At 35.5% G+C, this 12,876-nt stretch overlaps 1 protein-coding gene across 2 annotated transcripts in view; it reads left to right on the top strand.

Annotated features, from left to right (window-relative positions):
* The window catches only part of LOC146164754 (calcium-dependent secretion activator 1-like), a 40,033-nt gene that overhangs the window by 2,009 nt on the left and 25,148 nt on the right, over positions 1 to 12,876 (top strand). For both annotated transcript variants that reach the window (XM_083381806.1, XM_083381807.1), the window contains exons 3-11: positions 1,150 to 1,263; positions 2,156 to 2,296; positions 4,293 to 4,484; positions 5,605 to 5,772; positions 6,286 to 6,465; positions 7,401 to 7,522; positions 8,727 to 8,838; positions 9,752 to 9,835; positions 10,573 to 10,695. In XM_083381806.1, coding sequence (XP_083237932.1) covers positions 1,150 to 1,263; positions 2,156 to 2,296; positions 4,293 to 4,484; positions 5,605 to 5,772; positions 6,286 to 6,465; positions 7,401 to 7,522; positions 8,727 to 8,838; positions 9,752 to 9,835; positions 10,573 to 10,695 — 1,236 coding nt within the window. The remainder of the gene's footprint in view (positions 1 to 1,149; positions 1,264 to 2,155; positions 2,297 to 4,292; positions 4,485 to 5,604; positions 5,773 to 6,285; positions 6,466 to 7,400; positions 7,523 to 8,726; positions 8,839 to 9,751; positions 9,836 to 10,572; positions 10,696 to 12,876) is intronic.

The following is a 12,876-nucleotide window of genomic DNA, read 5'->3' as shown; positions in this document are numbered from 1 at the left end:
TTGATTATGCTGAACAAACTGACTGTGTTTGCTGAAGAACCCGTGTTTTCTTCTGCTATTTACAGTGGCTATTACTGCCATATGCTCTGTGTTTTGTCTAATTTTAGAAATAAAATGTGTATGTCCCTATATATAGTGTATCTCCGTTGTTCAAAAATGTTTTCTATTTGTTATACATATGTTTCTACAAAGCCTAATCGCAACATTATATTCCCAAACATCTTTAAAAAAAAAGCAAAACTTTTATAATTTACATGTTATCTTTCAACAGAAGTTTAACTTATACCTAAAAAAAGAACTGCACTAATCCCTGAAAATTGGTTTAAAAACTGAAATCAAATTATTATCCCAATGCTTTCTCAAATAGATATTTTACAAATACACATCTTATAGAAAAATATTTTATTCTAAGCTTTCAATTATTTCAAAGCTAATTAGCATTGGGGCATTCGATGCTGTGCCACTTAAAGATATTGCCTTCAATTTCGCCAATCAATTTTCAAGGTGCACTTTGTGTCAACTTTTCTCAAACCCGGCATCTAGGTGCGCTCATTGATTGAAGTGGGCGCCCAATCAATGCAAAATAGAATGCTTGCTGAGAGCCCCTGGGATTTGGATAGCTTTACTGGTTGATAAGCTCCATTTGCCGAACCCACAACGGTTGGCAGTTAAATTATTCATTATATATTTATGTGGCTGCAACTGTAGCAGAGGGCAATTGGTTTTTCAAATATGAAAAAGTTGGTCTGACTCATTTTCAAATCTCACATTTATTCTTTCGTTTGCATGCATCGTATTTATTTTTTATGTTCTGCATTAAGAACATCGTAAAAGTCTTTTGGCAGTTAAAAAATGTTAAACTGATTTTTTTTGTGCAAATTGCCAATTTTATGCAGTGCAAAAGTAAAATACCAACAAACAACCTTTTTTATCCAAGATGTTTAAACCCTTTGTAATTGTGAAGTGCATTGCAGTTGTCACACTTGTCTTTCCTTTATTTCATCAGTTTGCATAATTCATAGGTCTTTGTACAATTTCAATTCGGTCTGACTTTGTTACTGCTGCTTTTCTATTCGTGTCAACCCTTGCGTTTTAACCATGCATTTTGGTGTGTTTCACAATTTTTTTTCACTGCTTGTGTGGTTCCAGGTGAACAAGCAGCAATTGCAGACTATCAAGGACAGATTCGGCGCCTTCCTTAATGGAGAAACGCAAATTGCGGCAGACGAGGCTTTTAGTATGGCCGTTTCCAGTTATTATGAGGTGCCTATGATGTATTTTTATTCTGCCGATATTTATGCAGCAAACTATTTTAATGCCTAACCTAGAAAACCTCTACAGATTCAACAACAAAATACTGATTTTAATAGAGATAGACCGTAAACCGGTTTACCGATAATATCGCCCAATCTTTGGCTTCGTCCAATATATCTGTATCGGTAAATGCACGCCGATACTTTGGCCGCTATTTTAGTAGGAAAATATGATATAACTTTTCCTGTACATCTTACCCATTTTTGGATAAAAAAATTTTGGTTTTAGCATCACACCAAGTTAATATGTAAAATAATACGTTAATAATTAATGGAAGTGTATAAACTAAAACGTTATTTGAGTTTTATTTTCAATTAGTTCAAGTTTGGAACATTTCCCAGGTATTAAAAAATTCTATACCGGGTATCGGTTTACAAAATTGTAAAAAATCGGGTATCGTTATAGGTCAAAAACAGTGATATCGGTTGATCTCTAAATTTTAACTTTTCTAAGTGTTTGCCAAGCAATACCTCATACCGATAACCGTATTTTATATGTATATACTTGAGATACAGTAATAACTTCAAAAAGAATTGAACATACAATGTAAATTATTCTGTGTATTCCCCTTTTTAGGCATACAACTTTCCATATGAACTCAGCTTGATACTGACCGCAGTAAACTAAATTCTTTGTTTTGTCAGACGTTCCATGAAAGTAAAAGCGAACCACTATTTTGTTTTCAAACAAACCACAAAAGTTTAAAACTAGGAAATATCTTTGTTTTTAAGAAAATCCCAAATAAAATTTTTATAGTAAAATGTTAACAAAAAACAGCCCGTAAATGAATTTATCTGACTTTTTTGTATCTGACTTTAATTGCTGGATGTATACTTGTTAGGTTTTTCTCAAAAGTGATCGTGTTACAAGGATGGTACAAAGCGGGGGTTGTTCAGCAAATGACTTTCGCGAAGTTTTTAAAAACAACATTGAAAAGAGAGTAAAAAATCTTCCAGAAATCGACGGACTAAGCAAAGAGACAGTAAGTTGTTATCAAACCTTTAATAGAAAAGTCAATCTATAACTCATTGCAAATTTTGTTTTATTTTTGAATTATTTTAGGTACCGTAATTAAAATTAACAGCATATTTCCATAAATTATATTCCACACAGCAGTAAAACATTCCTATTTCGCTAATAATTTTTTCTAATAAGCGTTTGTTTTTCTTAATAGTGGGCTACAGCCCACACGTATAGATTTGAATAAGTACTGTCATAAAAGGCATGTCAGCATCAAATTCTTGAAAAATGTAGCTTAAGTGTTTGCACAAAGTCAAGAATGAGCAAATATAACTTTCTTGGCTTTATTTACCTTTCCAGGATTTCGGTATAACTTTTTGTCATAAACCATTAATTTAATTGGTCACTTGGTCAACGGCCATTGACTGTGGCTGAAATGTCAATAAGGATTATAATTTTATTGATTTCTCTTTTACATCAACCTTTTTAATCAAAAAAAGTAAACCATTACACATTTACACCTGTTTAACCGGGTAGGCGAGATCCTAGACTCTGAAGTATTAAATAATAATAGCATATCAGAAAATATTTCTCTCAGGAATTTTTAGTACAATTAGAAGTAACCATGAGTTGCTTCTTAATTAAATTCCCAGTCTTAACCAAACATCATTCTGGTTGCCTTGTTTCATAAGTAATCGGTATTCAATCTAACCTGCTTACACTCAACATTTAATCACAAATTTGTACTCAAGTCACTACCAAAGATATTGATTTAGTGTAACACTTCAAAGGCTTGGATTGATTGTAATGGGTTTTGTGGGGATCAATAGGTGTTCTTACAAAATCCCAAGGTAAGCCGCCATTGACTGCTGATTAATCGAGCACCTGTTGGGGATTTTTTAGTAAAGAATAAATAGCAGTCAAATTCATCTTTTGTTTGTTTGTAATGTCTTTATCCGTACAGTAACATATTGTATATTGTTGCAGTGCTTATAATCAGCTTGCCATTTGATTGGTAAAACTTTAAAAACAAATATATTTTGTAATAATTTTTGTGGTAATTCTATGTTGTAGTACACTAGGTTGTGTGATTAATGTAGTGCCAAGTACCATGTAGTTTAAGTCCAAATTGACAGCTATTAGTGATCTTGCCCAGATAAATACTGGAAAAGTGTTGGTTTGTCAAGTCAATTGCTTTTAAAGTTGCCTGTAATCTGACCTATTACAACCTTTCACATGCTGTAACAGTGCAATACGCTTATCACCATTAGTGATCTATTGGATTACATGGAGCCGTTTCTTAAAGGGCATGCTCCTAATTGCTTTTTAATGCAACATGTCGTGCTTGCAAGGGCCACTCTATTGCGTCTAACCTAGATTTAAGACTACATGTTGTGTGTTTTAGTTGGTCAACTTGGTAGTAGCAGTTAAGACAGTTTGATATTAAATTAGTTCAAAATTATGTTTTGTAACAAACACATTTTTGGCTATCGAAACAAGGGAACATTTCAGATTTATGTTACCTCATTTTAATAGGGCCTTTCTTTGGTTATGGAAAAATACAAAAAATTCACAAATATTTATAAATATATATGTTTTGATTTATTTTGTGGAACTGGAAAAATTCGACTTTAGTTCTGCACGTAATTCTTTTTTAATATGTCTGATATATCTTATATTGTATATTATGGATATCTTTTAGTTAGGGCTGTTTTCCTAGATGATATGATTTGCCACTATGTTCTATGATGATGAAGATATATATATATATACAGAGTGGGCTAAAAGTAGGCTTACAGTTATAAAAAGTAGGGTTTGGGTCTAAAAATGAATTTATTGTTTTGGGGTTCTTCTCATACACCTCGTTTTTTACAACCGCCCAAAAAAAGAAATACATTGGTGTCAGGTCAGGTGAGCGTGGTGGCCATTCAATGCTACCTCTTCTTCCAAGCCAACACTGTGGAATATATATATATATAATAAAATATATTTATATACCCTTTTTTGTTCCAATTAAGGTTCTATCTTCTTGGATGGCAAAATTCGATGCGATATACCGAGGTGACGAAGACGCTCGTCGCACCAGCAACCGTCTGCCTGCCTCTGCTGCCTCTGAGCTGATTCTTAGCAAGGAGCAGCTGTACGAGATGTTCCAGAACATTCTCGGAATAAAGAAATTTGAGCATCAGCTCCTTTACAATGCCTGCCAGGTGAGATCGCTGTTCAAATCATTGGTGCTAAGCCGTAATTACCTTATCTACATTTTACCCTCAGGTTTTTGAGATAAGTGGTATTCAATGTATAATCAAGCTAAAATATTAATAAAGGTACCAACGAGATATTTTTTCCTTGTGTATGACTGTACAGTCTGTACTGAATTGTTGTGTGTTGAAAGCCTGCAAGGTTTACATGAACCTTGACACTCCTTACAATTGCAAATATTCTAGTAAAGTATAAAGAAGGGTGTGTCTTTACGGAATCCAAAACCATTGGCAGCAGGTTTCTGCTTGTTGATCACTGTTTCGCTGACGTGTATATAAACAATAAAACTCAAAGTTTGAAAACCCGAGTAAATCATTCGCGTTAAGCAACTGACGATGCCACATGCCAGTGTAGGCGAAATATATATTCCTTTAAATTTAAAACAAATGTTTGATCCTGGTTTTACTCGGTTTTTTAAACTTTGTTGTTTATTTTACTAAACATTAGGCTTTATAATGCTTTTGTCTTTCAAAAAGTAATTAAAAACGCTTTCTGTTGGCCGAAATTTGCAATGGCTACATTTAGTTATTTATTTATTAACTTTTCTTAGGAAAGGCTTTAAAAAAAGGTATGAAAAAAGTAGTTAAGCGGTGGTTTTGCAGTAAACGATGTAGATTTAAATTGGCCGTAATATTATTTAGTTTCCTTTTTTGTCATGATATCTTTATTGCAGATTTGTGGCAGCTTGCATTATCGTACCTGAATATTGATTTGGTTTTCTGTTTGCTTTAAGTCAGTGCTTCCCAACCTTTTTCAGTTTGCGGCCCACTTTAAATGCAAGGTTTATTGTGCAACCCACAATGAGATTAGCCAAACGAAAAAGTTACCTAAAACCTGCATCTTTACTACTGGCGTACTACATAGTTAATACACAACGCGTCTAATTGTTAAGTATTTGTGATATTGTTGCATAAATGTTACATAGATAATACAGTGATTTCCCGATCTATTAGATAACTGTAACAGTTAGAAAAGATTCGCGACCCACCTGAAATAGCTTAGTGACCCACTGGTTGGGAACTGCTTTAAGCATCACCCACTTATGATTGTATTTTGTCATATTTGTAGTTGGACAGTTCAGACGAACAGGCTGCTGCAATCCGTCGTGAGCTAGACGGAAGAATGCACGCCGCCGACAAAATCGAGGGCAAAAACAGGTTTCCAAAGTTTTTTCGCCGGAACCAGGAAATCGAAAGTCAGCTGCAGAATCAATATATTGATGAGCTTCGATCGCAGGTTTGAAAATCACACTGTGTACCCAATATATGTTAATATGCGGAAATATTAAATTAAATTTATCAATTAAATTATTGATCTGGGTGAAGAAATGAACTTAAAATTGTGAATAGGTTGACACAATAAAGTCCCCTGGGTAGACAGTTTACTTTTTTTCTTTTTTTTTTTTTGGCTGACTAAACGCGTGCATTTGACGATTATAAAAACTGAACAGCAAGTCCCGCAAAAGTCTTGTGTTATGCTTTAAAATTTCTTTTTAAAAAAAAAATTTTTTTAAGACTTTCCATATTACTAGTTATTTAGCATTTTATAATAGGTCAAATGGTCAAGGAATCGATAGTCCTAAAAAAGCAATACAAAATTCACAATAAGTTAGTCAATGATAGAATCAAAACTCGCGTTTTTTATCATCGCATATAAAAGTTGTTGTCCATTCGATCGCGTGTCTATCAAACGCTGTCTGTCACCATACTAAAACACTCTTTGAACTATAAAAAAACAAAACGTATGTAGGTTAACCTTCTGATGGCCAACCTCGAATCTCTCCCAGTATCGAGGGGTAGCAACGAAAAGTCGTACCCTCTGCGCGGCTTTCGTCGCATGCAAGCCTCGCCCATGTCAATACTGGACAACTCGACCGAGGACGAAGTTTCGCTTTCCAAAGCCGACGTCACCCTTCAGTTCACGTTAGAGGTAATTTAATAAAAAAAAGGGGGGGAGGGGAGGGGCTACACGGGCAGTCGGGCAGTATTTAAGATGTTGACAAAAAGCAGAAAGGCTTTCTGGTGTAAATTCTGTGTTGTGTTTTTAGTGTGTCTTTACACTATTTTTGCGGTTTAGCATGGTAAAACAATTCCACAAATTTATATCGCTATGTACTTGGGAATCGATGGTAGTTGAAGAATTTTGCCGATGGTGTAAAACACTAATATAAAACTTCACAAGCGTCCTTAGCGGATTTTATTTGTGCTTTACCGTCTATTAAGTATTCATTTCTGCCATACATCGAGACGAAATATCTCATTATTTTATCCATTACATGGTTGCCACAAAGTCTTCGTACGTCATTGAGTTGATTTCTGTATCGAAACCTTATGGTTTTTAAAAGTCTTTGAATTGATTTTATGTCCAGCTTGAGTTACGTGTTTTAAAAGTGTCGCTGAACGAAATAAAAAAAAATGTTTTTCAATAGTGTTGAGAATGGCATTTTTATTGTTTTCTTGACGAGTAAATTTAAAAACTGTCGAGCGATCCAATTTATAAAACTGTTCTGCAAAGGTTTGGTCACATGTTTTTGTTTACAAAATTTTGACGATTTAATACAGGACAGGTTGAGTTTCATAAAGGTAAGGCTCGTTTGTTTTCTGGTTTTGCAAAGGTGACCAATTAATTGTTGTATAGCAAGCCTTGGCCTCACTTTTAAAGTCGCCAACGGATGGGTCAAAACATTGCCAGGTGTCCATTTTAAAAATTTAAAATCTACAAATTTTCTTTGAAACGTCTTTAAATGTCTTTACCCTGCATTAGCTCTCAGCAAAATAGAATACTCACAAAAAGAAACGTCTTGCACTGCCAAAGGTCGTTATCGTAATATATTTATATTAAAAAACGTATCCAAACTCCTTCAGGTTGTGGTGATCGAGGTGCAGGGATTAAAGTCGCTTTCTCCGAGCCGAGTTGTCTACTGTACAATGGAAGCAGATGGTGGCGAAAAACTACAAACCGACCACGCTGAAGCTTCAAAGCCTGTGTGAGTAGTTTTATTTGTTTGTACCAAAAAAAAATTACACAAAACGACAAACGAATTTACACAAAAGGGCTAATCGAAGGTAAATGTTTTCTTTGATCCGAAGAGCGAAAATCAGCTTTCCTTTTCGGAGCATCTTTTTTTTTCTTTTCGGGGAATATTAAAAAAAAATATTTATTTCACTTTTTACCAATTAAAAAAGCACAGGTATACCTTTCATCATTTTACAAACATTGTGTGGACCTCCAATATATAAATAAACTATTAAAACCAGTTTACGGATTACTAGTTCAGCAAATATTTAATTCTGCCCTTTTTATAGTTCGAACGGAAGAGATTTTGAATCGAAACGAATTGTTTTCACGAGAATCATTGTATCATAAACAAACTTAATAAAAAGTTTGGTGTGATGTACATATGGCCGAGCCATGCAAAATTTGGACCTATAATTTTATGTGGGTTAGGCCTGAGTACAACAATGGTCAACGAAATAGAGAGATTGCGCATGCTTGACGCGATGTTCAGGTATACGATAAACGGAAGCCTTAAAAATAGCTCGAACTTTCGTTTTCAACGGCCAACAACTATTCTTGAGTGCTGACGCCAATATTGCAACTAGTGGAACTAATGTAACTGACCCTTATGGTAATTCAGTCGTTCCCGTGATGTCTTGTATCGGGACTTGATTGCTTGCAACATAAGAAACCTCGCTTTTCTATTGTCTATTCAGTTCCCGAAATAGGCGTCTCGCAACACTTCTCGGTAACATACCTAACCTAGGCGTGGTGACCAACCGCTGGGGATTTTTGATTCGCAGATGCCCGACCGGATATTTTGCGCCATTGATGTGTCTGCAAACGGGGAACTTTTGTACGGGGAAAGCGCGTAGACCAGGGTTGCCACCAAGTCTTTGAATCCTTAAAATAATTTCTTTGCAAAAATTTGCGTATTGAAATTTTTTGTAATTTTTCTATTATGTATTTAATGCCCAGCTTAAGCTATGTGTTTAAAACTGCTTTTCTAAAACAGTTCTTTAACTATTCGCTATTGGATTGACTATGGCATTTATACTGTTATGTTATCGAATTGTTAAAAAAAAAACGCCGAGCTATTCCAACTCGTTAAAAAAGTCTTGAAACCCATTTTTTAATAAAATTGTGTGGCAAGCCTGGCATAGACTTGTTTAACGACCTTTTTATCTTACAAGGTGGGACACCCAGGGGGACTTTACCACGACCCACCCCTTGCCCCAAGTCAAAGTGAAGCTCTTCACCGAAAGCACGGGAATGCTTTCGATCGACGACAAGGAACTGGGAAAGGTGACCACGCATTATTTGACCCTTAAATCGTTTTCGGGTTTTCGAACATAATCGGAAAAGGTGACCACGCAATTTTTTTACTTTTTTTTCAACCCTTTCCTGGTTTTCACAGTTAGTCATAACTGGCCAACGGCGTGTTGAAATTCATCGCAATCGCGTCGCAATTGTCGGTAACTGCGGTTTGGTATTTTTATCCGTGACCTCACTTTCGTTTACTCATCGATATTGATGATGTTATGTACTGTATATGTATATATAATGTATAGTATTGTATATACACACTCCATTGTTTTGCTATTTAGGTGTTAGTCGATTACCCAGTGTCAAACGATGGTTTTCACAATGCATTATTTAGAATTCGCGTAAACAAAAATCGTAAAGTCGTTTTGATCCGTCAATACTAAGCATTGTGCACCAACTTATAGTGATAACTACTAACTCGGCTACAGCTTGTTAAAATTCATCCCAAGTTCTGTTTTTGTCAGTGATCGCCGTTCAAAATGTTTTTTTTACTCACTGAAGTTTTGTTTATCAAACGATGTTAATGCTATTTACCAAATCACTCGTCGACTACAGCAGGTTGAAATTGACTGGAAGTGACTATAGCGCTCTATTTCTGTCAGTGACCTTCTGTGTTGCTGCCATACGCAGTTAAGTTTTCCACCGCTTTTTGTTGGACTAGAGTTAAGGTTGGTTCACAATACACGCTTCGGTGTTAACGTAAAACGTTTTTAAAAAAAGGATTCGGTTGCGGAAATTCAAAATATTTCAACTTTGACCCTTTCGCTTAGAAGCGAGGAATTTTGCCGTTAACGCAAAAACGCGTCTTATGCGAACCAACCTTTATTCTTTCGTGTTGTTGAATCCTTTTTTTTATTAATAATGTGGATTTTGACAACTGCTTTACTCCCAGGTCGTAATACACCCAACACCGAACAGCCCCAAATCGCCAGAGTGGTATCACATGCTGGTGCCGAAGAACAGCCCAGATCAACAGGTGTGCAATGTTAAACAGAATTTGCTTTAATGCCAACATCTCATTAGACCAAAATCGCTCTTCCGGTATAAACGAAGTTGTAACTCGACGTTTCGGCATATTTTCATCAGTGGAGCTGTGTAATGTGCTCGCTGTTATCACATGTGCGACTGACAATCGATTCAACAAAATTTTAAATTTGAATAAGATTTTTTAAGATTGTTGTGTTTTTTAACAATAAACATATATCGTCTGCGTTAATTACTGTGTTTTATTCAAAAAATCAAAATAGGCCACCACCCACCTAAAATGAACATGTCAATGTTTACAATTTATGTAATTGATATGCGTCGGTCGACTATAGTTCTTGTTTATCATTAATCACTAACACTTAGCGTATCTGGCACTCGTTTTTATTTTGCGAACCCATACACAAAGACAAGCACCCTTTAGCATTACTCAAGTATATAATCCCAGCAAAATTGCTTTTGTACCACCCACGAAACATGCAAACTCATATCGCCTTCCAACTTGGTCCTATCGCTTTTCAATTGTACGAATGTACGTATACAGCGGTATAACAAAAAATTGTGTCAAAATGAGTGAACAATTGCTTTGGCCCATTTTAGCCGTAGTCAAACCCATATTTACGACAGCCTTGTTTACTCGCTTCGCCGCGCTCCCAATAGAGCTTTGCTTTTCGTAATATTTTAACGACGGTCTGTCTCCGTGTTGAAAAGCTGTTGTCTTTCGCCTAGATCCGCATTAAGCTGGCGATAAGGATGGACCGTCCGCTCAACATGAAGCACTGCGGCTACCTGTGGGCGCAAGGCCGCACCGTTTGGAAGAAGTGGAAAAAGCGATACTTTATTCTTGTACAGGTAAAGGATTTGCGTCTAAATCGCGTGCAGTATGTAGGTTGTTTAGCAATTTGTCGGGTTGTCGGAAATGCCGGTGTTTTGTAGTTTGAAGCCAAAAATAACATTTTGAGCCAAAAGACAAAAACGATACCGATGCTTCAAAATGTTACCTACTTTTATGTGGGCTTTAAAATTCTAACTATTTCTAACCATTATCTGAAGATTTGTGCTAAATGTTCATAAAATGCTATCTATCTCCTATATTGACTTTAGAGTCCCCCCTACGTATAACTACAAGCTCTCACCATTATCTTTTCGATTTGTTCGAAATGTTAACAAAATACTACCTACTTCTATATTGACTTTGATATTCCTACTAACGTAAAACCTTCAATATCATGTTCGAAACAAAAACTGTGGTTTATAAAACCGAAAAGGCAAATTAGTCGCATGAAAACAGAGTTTAAGTTACTGTATTTAGCGAACACACCACTGTCTTAAGTTTTTATAAAGCATGTTTTCTTGAAAACTATAATGTCGAACTGAAATTGTAAATCGTGTAGCACAAGAAGATTCATCGTATGTTCGTCCGCAACAAGTATATGCGAAAATACTTGACTGCTTCTTTCGTAAGAGTGAAAAATTAACGCCTAACTGCAATGTGCTGTATCGGTCAAATATCGATAATTACCAACCTGGAATCACTATCTGCTTCGATTCAACGTTATCGTACGTCTCTAGTAACTATCGTTACCTAAAAGAGAACGCCGCTCTGAACCAGGATTACCGGACATTGACATTATTGATTATATCGGACAGTCAAAATGCCCCTCTGCTCTTTTCCTATAATCAATATTAAATTTTTACGACCTCTTCTTTACTATCGGGCCCACAAAATCTCAGCGGGTTGTACTTATTTTTCTCCAAACAATTCGTCCTCTCTTGTATTTAATCATTTTGTTTCAACTGAAAAGAAAGTTTGACCATTGTTTGCATTCATACGGTACAATTCCCATGAGGTAGATTTTGGAAATAGACAATGTCAGCTATTGTACAGGCCAAGTTTTCGCAACATATAATTGCACTGGCGGATCCTATTCTTATTAAAAGGAAAAAGAGACCGAGGCCGAAAAATTTTTCTTGATCGGTCTGATCTGACCCCGAGCCGTAGTAATGTGTCCGGTAATTCGTATTTTACTTCAATGTCCGATTTTTTTGGCAAAAAGTATTGTCTTTCGATTCGATATCAAATGACGTCACTACTATGAACAAAATTACCAAACTGATAAAAAATCAAAACTTCAAATATACCATTGCAGTAGTTTATATAATTAGATTTGTTAAAATCGGTTGTGAGCAAGATTCGTCAAAAGTCCAAAATAGCTGTAAGAGAAATACATAGGCATGGTTTACATTATTTAAATGCGAATTTATATATATACTATTTGCCAGTGTTGTAAACAAGTCATTTTAAAAAGACTTAAGTCCCAGTCAAGTTGAAGTCCAAGTCAAGTCTTTTCGAATAAATAACAAGTCAAGTCCCAGTCCAAGTCATCATTTGCGCAAGTCAAGTCCCAGTCAAGTCATAATTAGAGCAAGTCAACTTCAAGTCATGTCCTTGTCATAAAAATAAAACGTTAAACCCATTAGAATTTTTACTCGTATGATTATGAACAATAACTGAACTAAAAAATAAGGAAAAGGGAACATAGATCAAGCAATTCGTTTTTTGTGCAAAAATTTGGACAAATAGCTCAATTTTAATAAAAAAATACTTAAAGAAATGCTTTATTTCAACCCAAGTCATTTGTTCAAAAACTTAAGTCAAGTCAAGTCATTTGTCCGAAAGACTTAAGTCAAGTCAAGTCATTTTGCCCAAATGAAGTCAAGTCAAGTCATTTAAAAACAGTGACTTAAGTGCACTTAAGTCAAGTCATTGACTTAAGTCATTACAGCACTGCTATTTGCTTTATGTTATGTTCTCTTACAAAAAATACAATTAGAAGGATTGAAGCGTCAAAGCTTTGCTGTTACACTATAACGCTTTATAGGATTCGGGTCGACGCGAAAAAAGGTTGACAACCACTGCAAAGAAGCATGGGCAAACGGGTCCCGGCCCGACGGTTTCTGACCAGGCGCGATTCTAGAAATTTTATTTGAAGTGGCACGACAATTTTTTTAGGATGACGTCACAAAGTTACG

Source organism: Ascidiella aspersa, chromosome 2 (genome assembly GCF_963924565.1).
Source record: "Ascidiella aspersa chromosome 2, kaAscAspe10.2, whole genome shotgun sequence".
Classification (NCBI taxonomy): domain Eukaryota; kingdom Metazoa; phylum Chordata; class Ascidiacea; order Phlebobranchia; family Ascidiidae; genus Ascidiella; species Ascidiella aspersa.
The sequence above is the reverse complement of the archived record's forward strand: the minus strand, read 5'-3'. Positions and strand labels throughout refer to the sequence as shown.